The 19,299-nt window shown below is 50.6% G+C and overlaps 1 protein-coding gene across 1 annotated transcript in view; it reads right to left on the minus strand.

The window, feature by feature from the left end:
* Positions 1–1,326: 1,326 nt before the first annotated feature.
* The window catches only part of PROM1 (prominin 1), a 91,639-nt gene continuing 73,666 nt past the window's right edge, over positions 1,327–19,299 (minus strand). The window contains exons 15-25 of the mRNA XM_066384994.1: positions 17,711–17,814; positions 16,122–16,206; positions 14,546–14,692; positions 13,882–13,953; positions 12,127–12,219; positions 9,562–9,615; positions 7,725–7,805; positions 7,523–7,591; positions 7,215–7,307; positions 2,620–2,735; positions 1,327–1,723 (exon numbers count right to left, since the gene is read on the minus strand). Coding sequence (XP_066241091.1) covers positions 1,669–1,723; positions 2,620–2,735; positions 7,215–7,307; positions 7,523–7,591; positions 7,725–7,805; positions 9,562–9,615; positions 12,127–12,219; positions 13,882–13,953; positions 14,546–14,692; positions 16,122–16,206; positions 17,711–17,814 — 969 coding nt within the window. The 3' untranslated portion in view covers positions 1,327–1,668. The remainder of the gene's footprint in view (positions 1,724–2,619; positions 2,736–7,214; positions 7,308–7,522; positions 7,592–7,724; positions 7,806–9,561; positions 9,616–12,126; positions 12,220–13,881; positions 13,954–14,545; positions 14,693–16,121; positions 16,207–17,710; positions 17,815–19,299) is intronic.

Below are 19,299 nucleotides of genomic sequence, written 5' to 3' on the forward strand. Positions count from 1 at the left end.
CATTATGGCGCCGCCACATACAATACTCCAGGAGCACAGGATGCAGATGTATCCTGTGCTCCTCTCACTGACCACCAATGAAAGAGGTGCCCCTTCCGGAAGTGCGGTGGGGCCGGATAAATGGCCTCAGGGGGCCGCATGCAGCCCGCAGGGCCGTAGTTTGGGGACCCCTCCTCTAACGCATGGTGGGGGATCAAAGGAACTGAAGACCTGAGCTTTGTGCACGAGCGTTTGAGATCTTGCAGGCAGAGAGCAATGAAATAAATGCTCCTTTAGAAGAGAACAGCTCAGGGGAGGCCTGAAAGCACGCAGGAGCCCCGACACGGGGAAGACGGGAGTGGAGACGGACACTTCAGACCGATGGCGGGCTTCGGGCCTGGAGGTGACCCTGTGAAGCTCCACCATGACCTCACGCTCAGGACTGGCCCTGCCTGCTTCCTTTCCTCCTGCAGAGGGGACAGAGGCACGAACTGCTTTGTCAACAATATATCGTCCGCAATGGCGGAGAGCTACATTTTGGGGGCTGACGCTGTTTTCTAAGTGAATCGAGACCTTTCCTTCACAGGGATTTGCGGTATTGTTTTGGACTCATCTGGAAAGCTTAAAAATGCACATTCTGGGCCTCGCCCTCAGTGTGTCTGGGCTGGAGTCTGAGAATGGGCAGGTCTACAGCTCCCCAGGGGACCCAGCTGCTCTGGGCTCTCAGGGCACACTGAGCGGTGCTGATTTACATCGCATTTCATCGGTAGAAAACCTTGGGACGCCTATATGGTGGCATTAGTTTGAATTGTCAGGAAATGGTCTGTGCCAAGCCCACCCTAGCCTCTGATGTCTGTGTACCTAGAACCAGGAGCTGTAGGATTGGAGGACCTGGCTCCTCTTCTGGTCTGAGTACTGAAGACGTTGGATCACTCGCCTCTGGCAGCTTCAGGCCACTTAGTTTATAATTAGGAGTCAAGCTGCTGACCTCCTAGGGATGGGGTGAGGATTTCATGGGAGGGCCAAGTGAGAGGCACATGGCCTTCATCAGACAGGTGTGAGGACAGGGGCAGAACCTGGAGCGATGAGTCTACAGGCCGAGGCACCCCACGGACTGCCAGGTGCCACCAGAATCCAGGGGGCCGGCATGGCACAGACTCCCGCGTGGCCCTCTGGGAGAAATCAACCCTGAGGACATGTTGATTTCCGGCCTCCGTAACTGTGAGAGGATACATTGAACCACTCTGTTTGTGGTCTTTGTTATGGTCACCCTGAGGAAATAATCCAGTGTCACAAACAGTAACTACAGTGTAGACGTGTTTGTTAATAAGAAGATCGGAGTCATCGTTCTGACAACATTCTTTTATTGTTCATACACATATCTGCTATCTGCTGATTCTTCCCTCCAACTACAAGTCTAACTTCCCATGGGATGAAATGTGACCAAGTTCATGTCTGGTCCTAAGGCTAAACTGAAAATGAACGAGCATGACATGTATTTAAACTTTTATACGAAGCTCAGATGATTAAAGCCAAACTCCCAACAGTGGAACACAGGTGTGCACGCTTTTCCTCTTGCGCCCATCAGTGTGTGTGTCACGCGGTGTCACAGAATCTATGAACTCCGGAGGACAGGCTTCTCGCCCGGTGCGCGGAGACGCTGCAGCTGGAGCTGTTGAGCAACTTTGTTCATAGAGTCTGAGTGGTCTGATGTCTAGGAAAACCAAGACCACCCTTTTGCATACTGCAACAGAAATAAATATACCAAAAACACCACATTATACCGAAGACGAGCATTGGACATCGTGGATTATTTCAAAGACAATGTAAACGGTCACATGACAAGTTGTTAGAGCCACAAAGAAGGCAAAAAGTGCTCCCTTTAATAACCAAAGAGCAGGACAACCATGTTATCTATGAGTAAATTTCACATACACAATTTTCATTAGCTCAACAAGTATTTCTTCTTCAGCACCCATGTGCCAGTCCACATTGTAAGAGGCATCAGCATTTATATTTTTACCTGCACATACCTACTGTTGTTATGTCATTTTAAGATGTTACTTAGTGTAAAAAGTCCATTGCATTATAATAAAGAGCTCCCTACCCCGGTCTCATCCTATGAACATGGTTTAAAAGAGAAAAGGCTTACTTTTTTATGGGTATAGTTTCAACACTATAAACTACAAAAAAAAAAAGATACAATTTTTAAAAAAAAATACTATCACAGCTCAACAGCCTCATCCCCCGCATTCTTCCCCTAACACGATGCTGGCGGAACCAGTTCGCGAGAAACAGGTGCCGAGAAGGAGAGGAGTGGAGGCAGACTACAGAATCAGAGGACACACTAGCCAGCACCGCTACAAGGTCAAGTGCCAAGTCCCCGAGACAGAGGAACTGCAAACAAGAAATGAGAAGGCTGGTTACGCAAGCTGAGGAGATGAAGCTGGCGGGGGAAATAGTTAAAACAAGCCTAAGACCATTGGCACAAAGAAAACATCTGAACAGAGATGGCCCAGTCGTTTTTCAAGAATAAAATAAAATGGAGTTTCATCTCGTCAGAGCTGTCTTTAGCACGCTCTGTGGGCGGCCACATGGAAAACGACCTTGGCCTCCGGAGAGCCGGCCACCCCTACTTACTCCTCATACACGTCTTCCGAATCCATGCGCCGATAGTACTTGGCCAGCTTGACAGCGAAAATCAGAGCCGGAAGTAAAAGCACGGTAGCTGTTCCTATGCCAAACCAGAACAAATTCTAGGGAGAAAAAAAAACAGGATTAAATGCATGAAGATGGGAAATGGGAAGCAACCATTGCTTGGGGAAAATAATTTTGTTTTGTAGGGTTTTTTCATTTTTTTTAAATGAGTTCTAATTTAAAATTTATTTTTTATTTTTTATTTTTTTTTGGTATTTTTCTGAAGTGAGAAGCAGGGAGGCAGAGAGACAGACTCCTCCTGCATGCGCCCGACCGGGATTCACCTGGCATGGCCACCAGGGGGCGATGCTCGGCCCCCCTCTGGGTCGTTGCTCTGTTGCAACCAGGGCCACTCTAACACCTGAGACAGAGGCCACAGAGCCATCCTCAGCACCCGGGCCAAATTTGCTCCAATGGAGCCTCGGCTGCAGGAGGGGAAGAGAGAGACAGAGAGGAAGGAGAGGGGGAGGGGTGGAGAAGCAGATGGGCGCTTCTCCTGTGTGCCCTGACCGGGAATTGAACCCAGGACTTCCACATGCCGCACTGACACTTTACCGCTGAGCCAACAGGCCAGGGCTGAGTTCTAATTTTTTTTTTAAGATTTTATTTATTCATTATAGAGAGGAGAGAGAGAGAGAGAGAGAGAGAAGGGGGAGGAGCAGGAAGCATCAACTCCCATATGTGCCTTGACCAGGCAAGCCCAGGGTTTTGAACCGGCAACCTCAGTGTTTCCAGGTTGACGCTTTATCCACTGCGCCACCACAGGCCAGACCCTGAGTTCTAATTTTAAACCACAGGTGAACTTCATAGGAGCCAGTCCCTGGGTGAAGTGCTACAAATGATTATAACTCGTCGGCCTAGCGTGCGGAGGACCCGGGTTCGATTCCCGGCCAGGGCACACAGGAGAAGCGCTCATTTGCTTCTCCACCCCTCCGCCGCGCTTTCCTCTCTGTCTCTCTCTTCCCCTCCCGCAGCCAAGGCTCCACTGGAGCAAAGATGGCCCGGGCGCTGGGGATGGCTCTGTGGCCTCTGCCTCAGGCACTAGAGTGGCTCTGGTCGCAACATGGCGACGCCCAGGATGGGCAGACCATCGCCCCCTGGTGGGCAGAGCATCGCCCCTGGTGGGCGTGCCGGGTGGATTCCGGTCGGGCGCATGCGGGAGTCTGTCTGACTGTCTCTCCCTGTTTCCAGCTTCAGAAAAATGAAAAAAAAAAAAAATGATTATAACTCATTAACTCTTTTAAAAATCCTCAAAGAGATGCCATTACTGTATTTTTATTTTATAAGCGAGTAAGAGCAACAGCAAGTAGGGAAGTCAGGATTTGCTTCTAGGACGCTCTAAAGTAAGTGGGAACCACCCCCTGGTGTTGCCAATGATGAAGGCACAGACAGCCGGCTGGCCTGGGTTCAGATCCCCTTGCTGAGTTGTTTCGGCCTTCCGGGGCCTTCCGGCTGTGCTCTGCGTCTGAACAGGGGACAGCAGAATTCTCCCCCATGAGGCCATGTGTGCAGCACAGCATGCTTAGTGCCCCCGGGCTCTCAGCAAACGTTCCCTGTTTACTTGAACCGATCTCTACGGGAGCTCTTAGGCTGGATTCAGTCCTGTTTTGTCTAAAAAGCAATGTTAAAGTGTTTTTTTTAAAATAGCTGCCAATATCCTCAAGTCGAATTTCATGCAGAAACCTGGACTGATGTCTTTTCTTGAAAGGTCTCAAGTTCCATCTCCTGACGCCAGTCCTTCCTCCCACGGGCAGCATCAGCTGTCCCCGAGCGGTGGCGCCTCCTTCAGGAGGGGCATTTGTCCTCAGAGTGACACAGCCCCACCTCTAACTTTTGCAGGGGTGACAGCCATCATTATTTAAACTTACTCACCAAGCAGAGGGGACACAGCTATGCCTGACCTGCGTGACCCCGTGGGGACCCGACACCAGCCAGGGTCTGGTTGTGAATCTACAACCGTCTGGTTTCAGGAGAGGTTCAAGCCTCCGTCCTGGGCCTCCGCGAGTGCTGAAGGCACCCCAGAGCCCCCTCCCAGCCCCCGTGCGGCCCCAGGCAGCCTGGGTTCAGGAGGGGTTCAAGCCTCCGTCCTGGGCCTCCGCGAGTGCTGAAGGCACCCCAGAGCCCCCTCCCAGCCCCCGTGCGGCCCCAGGCAGCCTGGGTTCAGGAGGGGTTCAAGCCTCCGTCCTGGGCCTCCGCGAGTGCTGAAGGCACCCCAGAGCCCCCTCCCAGCCCCCGTGCGGCCCCAGGCAGCCTGGGTTCAGGAGGGGTTCAAGCCTCCGTCCTGGGCCTCCGCGAGTGCTGAAGGCACCCCAGAGCAGCCCTCCCATCCCCCGTGCGGCCCCAGGCAGCCCGGGTTCAGGAGGGGTTCAAGCCTCCGTCCTGGGCCTCCGCGAGTGCTGAAGGCACCCCAGAGCCCCCTCCCAGCCCCCGTGCGGCCCCAGGCAGCCTGGGTCCAGTGCCAACCACCCCAGGCCTCCCAGCTCGGCCCTGTGTCTCGGCTTTGCTCTGGTCGGGGTTGGTGCGGAACGGCAGCAGCGCCCACTGGCTCAGGACCTGCAGCAAGTTTGCGCCCCTTCCCCTCACACTCTTTTATTGGCTGATCTCTCTGCTTCCAACCTTGTTTTGAGAGGCTTTAGAGCTTTATGGCCACTGTATCCTTTAACTGGAAGCTGCCTCAGTCCTCTGGGGAACAGTCAAGATATAAGGAGAACATGTTAGTCATCCTGGAGTCGATTTCTCCAGCGAAGTTAATGCCCAGAGCTCGTCCTTATTACCGTGTAAACCGCCCGCTGTGAGCTGCAGCCCACAGCCTTCCTGGGCGGCCGCCAGGACTCCCCTCCTGTGGCTCCCGTTATTGGCTAGCTGGCCTGGGTCAGCCGGGCTAAGCCAGGACCCCTGGCAAGGGCTGCAAGCAGAGCCATCAGCAGGGCCACCAAGAGCCAGGAAGCCAAGGACTGGGGTCTGCATGATGGAGAATGTCAGGACCACTTCCAGTCAGGGGCAAACGTCCCTCCCACCAACAGATGGACACGGGGACATGGGACAGGGAGATGGACAGAATGGAGAGATATGGATGTAATGTGATGGACAGCTGTTATCTGATTATCCTTCCTTCATTCGATTCCTGGGCCAGCAATCAGCCAGATGACAGAGACACAACAGTGAGCACACCGGCCCTGTGCTCATAGAGTGGACAGGCTACTTTGCTGCCGGGGACAAGTCTCAATCAAAGAACCGCACAAACGCGCAATTCAAACAGCAATAACATCTCTAAAGGAGAAGCAGAGAGGTCTGTGGCAGTGTAGAAAAAGGAGCCCTATCCAGTTGGGAATGGGAAAAGCAGAAAAGGCTTCCTGGGGGGAAAAAAGTTATGTTTGGGCTCAGACCTGAGCTAAGACAATAGCTAACATAGTGGCGAATGTTTCTTAAGTGTTAATGTATCAGAAACGGTGTTGAGGACTTTCCATGTAATCTCACCATTTAGGTGGTAAAGCTCAGAAGGTTTTCATAGTTTTTCAGAGTCACAGAGTTCAGAAAGTGACATATGAATTCAGAGTCTGTTCTCAAACATTGTGTTACAAGACCTAAAGGAGTCAGCTGGGTGGAGTGTGGGTATAGAAAGGAAGAATGAGAGAGAGAGAGAGAGAGAGAGAGAGAGAGAGAGGAGAGCATGTATCTAGTTCCCAGTCCTGGCAGAGAACAAGGCATATGTAAAGGCCCTGAGGTCAGGAACTTGAGATGTATTTAAAGAGTAGGGAAAATAAAGTATGTCTAGAACACAGCAAGAAAGGTGATCAAATAGTGCAAAACGTGGCCCAGATGGGCAGGGACCCAGTCACGCAGCACCTAGAGCATTCTACTCAGGATCCTGATCTTTATTTTGATAGCAACTGGGAGCCCGAGGGGAAGTGAGAAGACTGGCTCGGGGAGACGGTCAGTGGAGACGCGGAGTGAACAGAGCTGAGGGATGAACTGGGTTCACTGGAACTGAACGTCCCAGAAGTAACATCTCAACAGGCTTTACAATCACAGATTAAGTTTGCTATAGCCATGAGTTTATATTTATATACACACACACATATATATATGCATGTGTACATATATATACCTGTGTATGTACATATACATATATATGTATATATATGAGGATATATACGTGTGTGTGTGTGTGTGTATATATATATATCATATATCTATGGTGCCATTAAGAATAACTTCTGAATATTGGCCATGTGCACATCAATGATCATTCCGTTCTGATTATTCTGGACACATAGTTTTCTGCATGAGCGTCTCCTACTTCTGTAAATAGAATTCCAATATGGAGCAAAGATACGCAGCTAGGTCTCTGGTTTTCCTAGTGAATTAGGTAACAGAACACATTCATTTGCATTTGAGATATTAGGTCTAAATGTAACAGACCGAAGCAGGAAGCTATTCTATATTACAGTGTGTAGTACAATCTTGCGGGGGGGGGGGGGGGAGGTCGAGGCCATGAGTTTCCTGCCTGTCCTTCTTTGGAAAGCTGAACTCCTTACCATGGGTTTGACGATGGAGTCGCACAGAATGACGTCAACGGCAGAATCTAACGCGGTGGCCACGGGTTTGCAGGCTGCAACCTTCTCGGTGATCTGCGGGGGAAATAGGCACATTCTGAGCCGGAGCCCCGAGAGTCCACGAGAACCGGACACACCAGGAGGCTGTAGGTAGAGTCCCCAGGTGGAAGGTTCTCTTACGTACTTCCTACCGAATTCCTGGGAATTTCATCTCATTTCCTTCTGATTTTATCCTAGAAAGTGATGACCCTCACACGCCCCCTTATGTTCATAAAGGAGAAACGACTTACAGCAGTCCTGACCCACTGAATGTAATGTTCAAAATATCCAAGGATCATGTTCGCATACTTCTTACTCTCCTGGAAGGAAATCGACACGTTGGAAGACCGTGAGAGCCACCACACCCTGCTCTCCAGAGTCAAATAATGGTGGTCACATACCTGCACACTGACACCCTGATTTAAAAAAACAACACAAAAGACAACAACTTACTTGAATAATGATGGAGGAGATACTGTTCGTGATGAAGTTCTGAGCAGAATCCAAAGAGTAAATGATATTGGCCACTTTCACCTGGAAAACACAGCGATGGCTGACACGGTATCGGGTGACAAAGGACAAGGGCCCTGGACACTGTGTGAATGGGCAGGAGTGCGGTGAGCTCATCCCCACACCCCCACAGCTCGCTGGACACGGAGACGCGGGCCAGCCAGCCCTCGGGGGGGCAGGGGACGAGCGCAGGGCGGGCGCTTCCTTTGTACCGGACCCTGGGCTGGGTCCCTCCCCTGCATCACATCACATCCTCACAGTGCCCCCAAGGCTGAAAGGGAGGCACTGTCACACCGTCCAGGTCAGAGGGCTGACCCTGCCCAGAGTCACCAGGCTGGGGAAGCATGAAGCCTGGAATTGGAACCTAGTTTCTTTCCACTCCACACCCCACCCACTTTGCACTCTCACAAGGACAAGGATAAGGCCACTGCCAACCCACGTGGCAGCTGGGTGCCAATTAGAAGAGGTGCCCAGAGAGCTCAGGGCACACAGCCTGGCCAGTGGGCCGAGAGCTGACTTCTGCTCCTGCTCGGCCCTCGGGAAGGGCAACGCAGAGCTGGCCGAATGCCGCGTGCACTGCGGCGGCACGGGGCCTGCGTGTGGTCACCAGTCTGTCTCCGGGTTCCCTTGGCATGGCTCACGCACTTGTGAAATGGCAACCGTGACTAATGGTGCAGGGACGGTTGTGGCGACGAGTTAACTGAACAGTGCTCAGAGGAGCTGAGCAGGACCCTGGCACACGAGCCGAGAGGCAGGCTCAGGGCTGCCTGGGCAAGGACCAGCTGTAACCTAAGGAACTCACGGTTCACTGGCGGGGCTGGGACCCGGCTGAGTGTGGCGAAAGTCCTGGCGGTGCAGGTGAGCCCAGGGAGCCCTGAGCAGAGCTCAGGGAAGGACATGCGGTTTTCTGTCGTGGGCTGGTCTCTGAAACCTCCCACGGGCAGCTGTTCCGTTCAGTGAGACACAGGTCTGAGTCGCCTGTTGGCGCCATGAATACAAGCCAAGCACAACGCAGCCAGGAGCTCAGTTTGCGTTGTGGGGATGTTTCCGACCCGAGGGGGCCCTGCAGTGGACTGTGTCAGCTGTGTGTCCTCACTGACACGTTCCCAGGCATGGCCACCCAGGGCTGGGTGTGCCTCCCCACCCCGACGGTGACGGCCTTTGTCATGGGACTTGCTTTGGCTAACAGGACGTAGAGGAAGTGGCTGTGTGCTGGTTCTAAGAGGTGGCTTAAAGGGCGACCGGTGTCCCCATTCAGCTTCTGATTTCCTGTCCCCCACCCGCAGGACACGAGGTGACCCAGACAGAAACTGCTCCTCCAGGCAGGGTCTCCAGGGAGGACGGTCTGTGGCCAAGCCTGCAGCCCACGCAGCAGCGAGAACCAAGGTCGGCCAAGCCTGCAGCCCACGCAGCAGCGAGAACCAAGGTCGGCCAAGCCTGCAGCCCACGCAGCAGCGAGAACCAAGGTCGTGGTCGGGAGGGGCTGGGACTGGAAGGCTTTCAGTGAGGCCGCGTTATCTCAGGAAGAGGGACCCGCGCGCCCTCTACGTTTGCGCCGTGCACACACCTAACGAGGCTCCGAGAGGAGGTCTGCACCGACAGAGGTTCCTCACAGAACGGGGATGGTAGGAAAACCCAGTTTGCCATTGAAAATGGGTGGATGAATAAGGCTGGTCTCAAAATGTAAAGTGCCTCAAAACCAACACTTCGGAAAATCTGTGTGTGCTTCTGTGACAAGACCCCCCCCCCCCCCGGCAGCAAAAGAAAATAAAGCTCTTACCTTCAATCCACTGTTTCTGAACTGAAGCTCCTGAACGTTGCTGTGTAGGGTTTTCTGGTAAATAAACATAGAAAATACTGTCCAACTTATTACATCGAGCGGCAAGATCACAGACCTCGTGCCCCCTTCCCCAAGTCGACCATCAAATCCAGCCGTGCTCTGGGACAGTGCCCCTCTGGAAGAGAACAGGCCCCAGTTCCTACGTGCACCTCACATGCGTCTGGAGTGGATCCACTGGAAACTCAGGGCATGTGCTCTAGATCTTTGCAGGGGAGCCCACCACAGGCAAGATGTCAGGTTTGCTCTAAGTGACCCATGTCACTTAAAATAAAACTGCCCAACAGGAGTGGCTTAATTTGTAGGGTTTAAGTCAGAGATTGGCAAAATTCATCCATTTAGGAGCAGATAGTAAAGATTTTGTGGGCCACACCCTGTCCCAACCACTCAGTTTTGCCCTTATAGCCAAAAGCAGCCACAGATCACCTGTGAATAAGTGAGCATGGCTGTGTTCTAAAAAAACTTTTATTTATTTATTTATTTATTTTGAATTTTTCCAAAGTGAGAAGCAGGAGGTGGGGAGGTTGATGGGGCAGGCAGACTCCTGCATGCGCCGTACCGGGATCCACCCAGCATGCCCACCAGGGGGCGATGCTCTGCCCATCTAGGGCATTGCTCCGCTGCAACCAGAACCATTCTAGTGCCTGAGGTGGAGGCCATGCAGCCATCCTCAGCGCCAGTGCTAGGGCCAACTTTGCTCCAATGGAGCCTTGGCTGCAAAAGGGGAAGAGAGAGATAGAGAGAGGGAAGGAGAGAAAGGAGAGAGGGAAGGGTGGAGAAGCAGATGGGCACTTCTCCTGTGTGCCCTGGCCGGGAATTGAACCTGGGACTTCCACATACCAGGCCGATGCTATACTGCTGAGCCAACCGGCCAGGACCAATAAAACTTTATTTATAAAAACAGTCTGTGGACCAGATTCAGCCCACAGGCGATAGCTTTCAGGGCCACTGTGTGCTCGCCCCTGGTTTGCACTGTAGGTCACGTGTACAGAACAATTTCCCATTTGCAGACAATCTGTTGCTCCACTCTGAAAAGACCAAGGAACCCTGTGTCTACTTCAAGGAAAGCATTGAAGGGACATGCGGACACCAGCTTACTATGCTAATGTGTGCCAGGCATGACCAAGTGCGGCAGAAAACCGTGGTGAGCACTGCACACGAAGTAGGAAAATTCAATAGGACGACTTCGGGAATACCGCAACGAATTAAAAAGTTGTTAGAAGAAGAAAAAAGAGAGATGGCAAAACCTAGTTCCGGAACCTTCTGAATTGAGGTCAAGTGAGCCAATGTGCTTCTCCAAACCCGAGCACGTTGACTCTGTGTCCCTGTTTCAATACAGTCCTCCCCTTGCCTGACCAGGCGGTGGCGCAGTGGATAGAGCGTCGGACTGGGATGCAGAGGACCCAGGTTCAAGACCCCGAGGTCGCCAGCTTGAGCGCGGGCTCATCTGGTTTGAGCAAAAGCCCACCAGCTTGAACCCAAGGTTGCTGGCTCCAGCAGGGGGTTACTTGGTCTGCTGAAGGCCCGCGGTCAAGGCACATATGAGAAAGCAATCAATGAACAACTAAGGTGTTGCATCGTGCAATGAAAAACTAATGATTGATGCTTCTCATCTCTCTCCGTTCCTGTCTGTCTGTCCCTGTCTATCCCTCTCTCTGACTCTCTGTCTCTGTAAAAAAAAAAAAAAAAAAAAAAAAAATACAGTCCTCCCCTTGACAGCCGTAAAAGGACCCCCCCACAGGCATGACACTCACTCCTCCTCTGGCTCGTGAACCCCGCCATCCCCGAGAACTGGGCAGCAGCGGCACACGGACTGGCCCCATTTCTAGACAACGAGACCGGGAGCCGCGCGACTTGGAAAAGGCAGAGGCGGAATTTGAAATCAGATCAGACGTCAGAGCCCCTGTCCTTTCTCTGCTACACTCTGCCCTCCCAGCAGCCAGGAGAGGGGCCAGGAGGCAAGATGGTGAGGAGAGGAAGACAGGGAAAGGCAGACGTCTAGCAGGCTGGGGAGAGGAGGGAGGAAGTGCCTATCGGGACAGCAAACAGAGAGAGCCAGTGGAGGCAGAAAGGAAAGGACCTCGCCGTGCCTCCCTCCACCTGTTTCTTGGCAGGGTTTGGAGGAAAAGAATGTGAGAATAAGTAAGAGTAAGTTCAGAACGGACCCCTCAGCACGGCAGCCAAGTGCACGAGGTAGGGGTGGGTGGTAGAAGGGATGGGAATCCGAGCACAGAGTGCGAGGCAGCCAGGATTTCAGCTAACTGTCCACACCCAGGCGGAGAGAGACAGAAAAGCAGCAGAACACGAAGGGTGGAATTGAAAAGCGCGTCTTCTTTAAAGCCTGGCTATGACCATTTATTTTTAAAATAACTCAGTTTCTCAGCCTGAGGCCAATTGGATCTGCCCTATGGGACAAGCACAGATGTCATTAGGATGAATGAAAGCCAGCCAAGGGCAATGGATCATGCTCCGGTCACAGGGACACAGAGGACAGCGGTGGCTCGTTACCATGGACGCTCTCAGAGGCGTGACTTGTCTGTTGTAAATATTTCTGATCTCTTGCGCACTCCTTATCAGGGACTGTTTCAAAGTTCCAGCGGGCTACAAAGAGAATAAAATAAACAAAGATTAACAGCACTTTTCTTCAGAGGGTGGAGCACTCCCTCTAATCTCCAGCGATTCTGGGACTATGACAAGGGCTGTGGCCCTGGGGACTGTCGGGCGGGGCCGTGCCCAGACACCAGTCCCAGAACCAGGAGCTGTCAGCAACCATTCATACTCCTGAGCCATACTTCTGAGCTCCACGGGCTGTTTCCTCTCCTTCCCATCTCCCAGGACAGAGATGCTAGAAGGTCACTTGACAGTACCTACGTCCCGTGCAAGGATGAGAAACCGAGGCGCACCTGAGCAAGTTCTCTTTAACCCACACTTCAGTCGTGCTTATTATGTGCATATTTCCCAATCCTGTTGTCCCCACCTCACAGGCGAAGACACTAGGCTCAGAGGTCCCCCAGTTGGGAAGTGGCTGAGTCAGGGTTGGAATCCGGGTCTTCCCCCAGAGCCCAAGTGCCCCCATGACCACACTCTGCTGCTTCTCTACGGGGACCAGTGCCAGCCATTCATTCGGTCATCAGCCACCAGAGACTAATGAAGGGGAAGCTTCCCTTTTCTACTTCCTACTGGTGATGCAAAGGACCACACGGCCTCTCCCTCCCTCGTCCTCAGTGACCACTGTTGGGCAGATAAAATATATTATGCTCACTTTGTTAAAAATGGTGCTGCCCACGAGGAGGCCGTCGCCCAGGTGATATTAATGTGTGTTGGGGGTGGGCTAAAGGCAGGCAGAATCCTTGTAGCCTGGGGCTTGGTTTTGGGATTAAGCCTTTCCCACCCATTTTTGATGTGGGGTGGAACAATCCCATCATGCCTCAGAAAGTGACTTTATATTAGAGACTTCCCTATTTTGTATATTGGATTAAAGGTTTGGATTTCTACACTATAAAATAAGGGCAGAACAGGAGCTTGCGCCCTTGGTTCCTGGGATGATTAGCATGAGAGAGCAGAGGGAGCAGAGCAAAGAGAAGAAAGAGGCCATGTGGCCAGGAGAAGCAGCCAAGATGGCGGAGTGCTGAATGAGATGCCAGTTTGTGCAGAGTTTGTATCTGGGATAAGGAAGGAGATGGGGAACTGAGGAGAATAAGGCTGGTGAGCTAGAAACCTTTGATTCTAGGAAACTCGGATAAGTCAGTGGCTTTGTGAGCACTGAATGTGAGTGGGTTTTGGAGCCCAGTGTGTGTTTTTACTTGCCTGCCGGGTGCAAGCTAGAATTAAAGAAAATGGCCTATCAGTTTTTGGCTCCATTGTTTCTTTACCAACTGTCCGAATCCAATGCGAACCTGCATGGGCCGGGCTGCTGTGATGGTAGCCACGGCTGCTGGCTTTACAACCACCCACACTGCCTGGGGAACGGGCGCACCGGTGTTTGGCAGAGGAGGGGTTGGTGGGTAGGGGCAGAGCCGGTGATAAATAAAGCCCAGGGTTCAGGAAGAGCTGCGTGCTCCCTGAGGCCGCCCCGGAAACCTCCCCAGCTCACAGGCTCGTGGGCCACATGGTCATGGCTTGCTGGTGGGGACTTGGAGAAGCGGCTGTAAACAAGGGGTTACTTGTGCTGTGAGGAATCTCTTCGGGAGGTCCCCTAAGGGTGGTGTTGACCTGGGACACCTTACCATGATTGCAGAATTTAACCGGACGCTCTGAACTCACCAGCATCCTGGATTTTTCTTCTATATCGTTTGCAAATGTTAAAATATTCCCTTTTGTGGGCGATTTAGCTGTCTAAAAAAAAAAAAAAAGATAACCAAAACTGTCATGGATATGGCACTTGCAAACTTTAACCACGTCTCAGGCAACAGAGTGAACATGGGTCCATAAAATACGACAGGACACTCTTACACAGCTGACAACATCTGTGTTCTTATTTGGACACATAAAACCACACTATTCAACAATCCACAGAAGTGAAGCTCTTTGAGCTGCAAAAAAAAGGACCAGTTCAGGCCGTTAAACACAAAGGTCATATCTGCGCAGTTCCATTCACATGAAATACCCAACGCAGATGAATTCAGAGAAACAGAACACTGACTGGTGGTTGCCGAGGGCGGGGAGCAGGAACGGGGAGCAGCTGCTCCCCGGGAACAGGGCTTTGTTTTGGGGTGATGGAGAGAGGCTTCAGAGCTAGGCAGAGGTGGTCGTTGTATACCACGGTGATAACGCTAAATGCTAGTAAGTTGCTCACTAAAAAGAGTCAACTTCATGTTGTGTGAATTTCATCTCAATAAAAAAAATAAAAAATTAAAACAAAACCAAAAAAACCACACTGGTGCTCTCATTTCCCCCGAAAGATCAAGCGTGAACGCTGGGGCCCTACCTCAGCCAAGTAAGCATTGTAATTTATTTTGTCCACTCCTGAAGAACTGAAATCCACAAGGTTCTTCTTGCCTGCTGCATCCAGCAGGACAGTGTCGTTAATCTGCACGTTCATGTTTTCCAAGTCACGGTTTATGTTTCCGGCATACTGCGTGAGAAAAAGGAAAGGCCTAAGGAAGGCCGTTTTTCTCTAATAATGCCATCAAAGAGCCACAAAGTTACATAGGACCAACAACCAAACAAACAAATAAATAAAAACACCTGCACCTGACCAGCATTGCTTTCTGACTCCCACCCCACATCTTTCGCTGCCCCCTTTGAGGAGGTGGGGTGCAAAGCAGAATCACATGGCATCTTTATGATGTGACATTTCTATAGATTAACATAAAAAGGGATCCCTGTGAGGAACTCCTAAAAAGGTGGTTTGAGGTGATAATTCTGTAGATTGACACCTGTTAGAAGGCATTGGCCAGAAAAGGTACTAAAGCTGAGGGGCCCCCTGCTGCAGTAGTCGCCCAGACTCCAACATTGATGTAGACTGTCTCCACGCCCAACTGAGCTCTGACCAAAGACAGCCGAGAGGAGCACGCCCACGGGGCCCCTTTAAGCTGTACCCAGGCACGCCACAAGATCTGTAAGTAATCAACTGCCTGTGTGATTCTTGCAACTAACTTGTGTGTCAGCTGTGCCTCTTCTCTGGTGGAAGTTAGTGTCAGCACTGATAAGTAGAATCCTCACAGCCACCTCAAGAGTAGTCTCGAAGAGGCTGCCAGCCCTGCTGATAAGCAGGAGTGTCCTACTGTGCGGGGAAGTCACATCGGGGACCCCTGATTGACGCAGAACTTAGGCTCTACTGGGACAACGGGGTCTGGGGAACAGCCTGTTCCCTGGTAGCACTCGGTGGCTGCTTCCATTGTGGAAATCCAGAAGAAAGAAGTGTCCTTAGACTCTTCCCTGCATAGCTGGGGACGTCAGAGGGCCTCCAGGTGTGGGGGAGCAAAGGCGGCCTGGGCTAACGGCCCCCGAGGCCTGGGCAGCTGAAACTCTCACTCCTTCTATGGTCAGCAGGGGGCATCCCATTCCGTTCACCTCCACCCCTATTGCCATGCTGTCTCGGCCGAGGGCCAGCGGAGCTCAGGGTCCTGGGGCTGCAGCCACAACTTAGATCGAATGATGGTGGGGTGGGCCGCAGTCCTCAGAGCCTTACTCCCTCCCCAGGGACCTGGCAGAAGACGACGGTCAGTCTGGGAGAGCCAATAACCCTGGGGAACAAGTGGCCTTTGCTTCTCTAAGAACACTGGTGCTTCAGGGAAGAACAATCTTTCCTGCGAAGTGTCCCCAGAGGCCCCTTTAGAGGATCTTGTGCAATTTTCTGCAGACCCTCATGCTTCAAGAGAGGCAACTAACTGCTGTTGGGGTGGAGAGGCGCAAGTTTTTAGAGTCAGATAAAATGAGTGTTGCACAACCTTGTGAATATACAAAATGTCACTTTAAAATGCACGCCCATCTGAGAAAACAAGGACAACTGGATTTCGTAAAGAGCTAGGTGAGTTCCACGGTCGGTTCTAATCACTTACATGTTCCAGGTTGAGGTGTTCACTGATGTTGTAGCTGTTGTCCAGCCTCAGGGTGGCATAAATGCCTTTGTTGTCTTTGCAGTCGCTGCGGGAATAAACAGAGTGACCTTGAACCGGAAAGGCAGCATGGCTGCCGCTGCCCACTGCTAATAGCCGAGAGAAAGGCCGACTGTCTGTCTATGTTTAATCTGTGAACGCAGTGGCTTCTGGGCGTCCTCACAGTAGGCAGTCACCAGAAGCCACACGACCCCCCTGGTGCTCACCGTTCCTGACTTTGTTCCCCACTTTATAAAATGTCCCAATTAGGGAACAGATTCTATAGGATTGCAAAACTCGCTCTTTTATTTGTCCCCTTTGTGCTCTTTTCAGTGCTGTGAGGAATGACGTATTCACATTTTCGGATGAAATAAAGTCTCATTTAAAATCCCCAAAATAACACTGGCTGGAAAGAGGTGTGTTCACGGGCTTCATGGAAAGGTGCTAGCAAACCTCCGCCAGCCCGTCTCCCTCCATCTCCCCAGGCTGGGCTCTCTGAGGAAACACAGGCTGGATGCATATTCCGATGGCAGGACGGAGACACTGAGGGACTGCCGACACCCAGACCGGCAGGACACTTTGGCTAGAAGCCTGACTTGGCCTCACAGCTCTGTGCATCTTTAAAATGGGAAACACCTCCTCTGAGCTAAGGAGAGCCAGCCTCATGTGATGCCTATCTCTGCCACCCAAACAGGCACTTCCTGGGGGCATGGGCTCCGTGGCCTGCAGCCAGAGCCTGGGAGAACAAATATTCGCACTCCCCGAGGACGTGTGATACTTCTCCCAGGGAACCTCAAGCAAGCTGGGCTTGCTGGAACAGAGAGCTTGATGCACTAAGAGTCAGAAAGAAGACCAGAGAATTCTGCAAGAATTGCAGGAGCTGGGTCTTGTCCTCTCAGCCTAGGCATGGTTTCATTGTGCACAGAAACGCCCATGGATTGGTAATGTCTAACTGGAACATGCTATTGGAAAGGATCCTGAGAAGTCTTCTGGGCTTAGAAGAAGACCACAATTGATTAGCAATGTCTGCCTTGAGGGCGAAGTGCCTGGAGGGTGGATACAGGAGCCATCCATTCCTGTCTCTGCTAGAGGGGATGAGAGCCATTGGATTAGCTCCTCCTGCACAGGGAGGAAGAGGAAGCAGAACCGTCCACCATCACAGAGCCCCCAGTGCCGGAGCCCGGGCCGGGGTCCAGGCAGCCCACTGCACAGCCCAGCTCTTGGCTCCATGTCTGTGATCTGCACCCATCCACTGAACAAGAGTCCTCATAGGGTCCTATCATGTATATCAGGTCATCCGCAACAGTATGTCCTCCTGATCACTGGGCACAGGAACCTTCAGACATCACCTTTCCAAGTTCTAGAAGGTTTCCAAGGGAAGGATCATCTTTTTGGTCTTATATCTACCATTTCTTTGCAGAGACTAGAGTGCAGTGTGATTCTGAAACTGGAACGTCTCAGCATTTAGACTAAAGACACTTTGAAAGTAAAACTCTCATTCTGGAAAAACAGCATTTGAAGTAGCAAAAAACACATACTGCCGTTATTTTTACCTGTAAACTTGGTGGAAAGTGAGATTAATGTCTGGATTGTTAAAGATCATGCCAGAGAGATAGTATTTCCATTCCTCGTTCAGTAAGTAGGGCGTGTCCAAAACCTAGAACAAAGTTCAAATCTTTGAAAAAAAATAAAAGTCTTACACTAACACATACCCATATAATAAAATGAATATTCTGTTAAATAGATTTTGGGGATTTTTATGTCATGATTTCTGTCGGGAGCCGATCCACTAGTGCTGGCTAACAAGGTCACAGCAGAAGAAGATCCACAACTGCTGGTTGACAAAGTCACAGCAGAAGAAGACCAATGGCTGCTGGTTAATAAAGTCACCGCAGTGAAGACTAACAGCTGCGGGTTGACAAAGTCACCGCAAAGAAAAGGCACAACGATACTTCCCCCTTTTGACCTTTTTGAATTAATCTGGCCTTATATCCCCCCTTTTCTGGGTGTGTGCTATCATTTATGGCACAGGAATAATAGTACCGTACTTTCCCTGTAGATTCGTAGTAATTTCTTTGGAAATGAGACAGAGGGTGTGAGTTCCACAGAAAAGCCTGTAAGCCCCTTGAACTGGGCTCATAGACATAAGAGGCTGGCTATGATATCCCTCATAAAGGGTTAAGTTGGTAGGAGAATTTCTTCTTATTAATCATGTTAGAAAGAATAGGTTGTGACTTATGAATAGGTAGGAAACAGTAACTATACACAGAGCACCTTTCAGCCTTCACTTAATTCATCACTTTTCCTCCCTAGCCTTCTCATGTGGTAGAGTAAAGAAACTTTCCATTCTTCTTGCATACCTGACCTGCAGGTGGTGGAACACTCTGAGAAAAGTAAAGTTAGAACTTAATTAGTGTATGAATATAGTAATAAATAAAATTTGACTAGACAATAGTATCCTAGACAAGGTAGAGTACTGACCTTTTGGAAGTTTGTATCAATATTGTTATTGCTGTTCAAGTTATTGTATAATTGTACTTTGAATGATTTATAGTTTATAGAAATGAATTAACTGTTACCTAGGAAATGTAACCATAGTGAAACAAAAACAATGATTAATCAATGTATTCTGAATACCATGTGATTATAACTTAGTGTGTGTGCATAAAAGGAAAGCTAGACCAGCAATTGAGAGAGATGCCTGGCAGTAAATGCCAATTGGAGAATAAAGAGTAAGAAAAGAATTCGGCTCTCTCACTCGATTCGTGCCGACGCCGTCTCTTCCTGTGGGACCCCTGGATCCTTTCCCCCGGGGATGGACCCCGGCAGATTTTCTTCATTGATTTTCAAGTTAAAACTAGAAAATAATAGTGTGTATAGAATAAATCAGACAACCACTGGGTAGTGTCAACAGGAATTGGTGAAGTCACCTTTTTTGAAAAACACTACTTTTTAGGAAGACAAACACATTAGAAATAAGGAGAAAATAGACAATTTGACTCAGAGCAGCTAATAGAAACCCCCCGCTCCTCACTACTTTTCTCTAGACAAAACAAGTTAACACATCATATATATTTAAGATGGGCTCATTAGTGCACGGCCGTATGTGTACTTGAGGAGTGTAAATGGTTTCTAAAGATCC

This window comes from Saccopteryx leptura, chromosome 5 (assembly GCF_036850995.1).
Source record: "Saccopteryx leptura isolate mSacLep1 chromosome 5, mSacLep1_pri_phased_curated, whole genome shotgun sequence".
Lineage (NCBI taxonomy): Eukaryota > Metazoa > Chordata > Mammalia > Chiroptera > Emballonuridae > Saccopteryx > Saccopteryx leptura.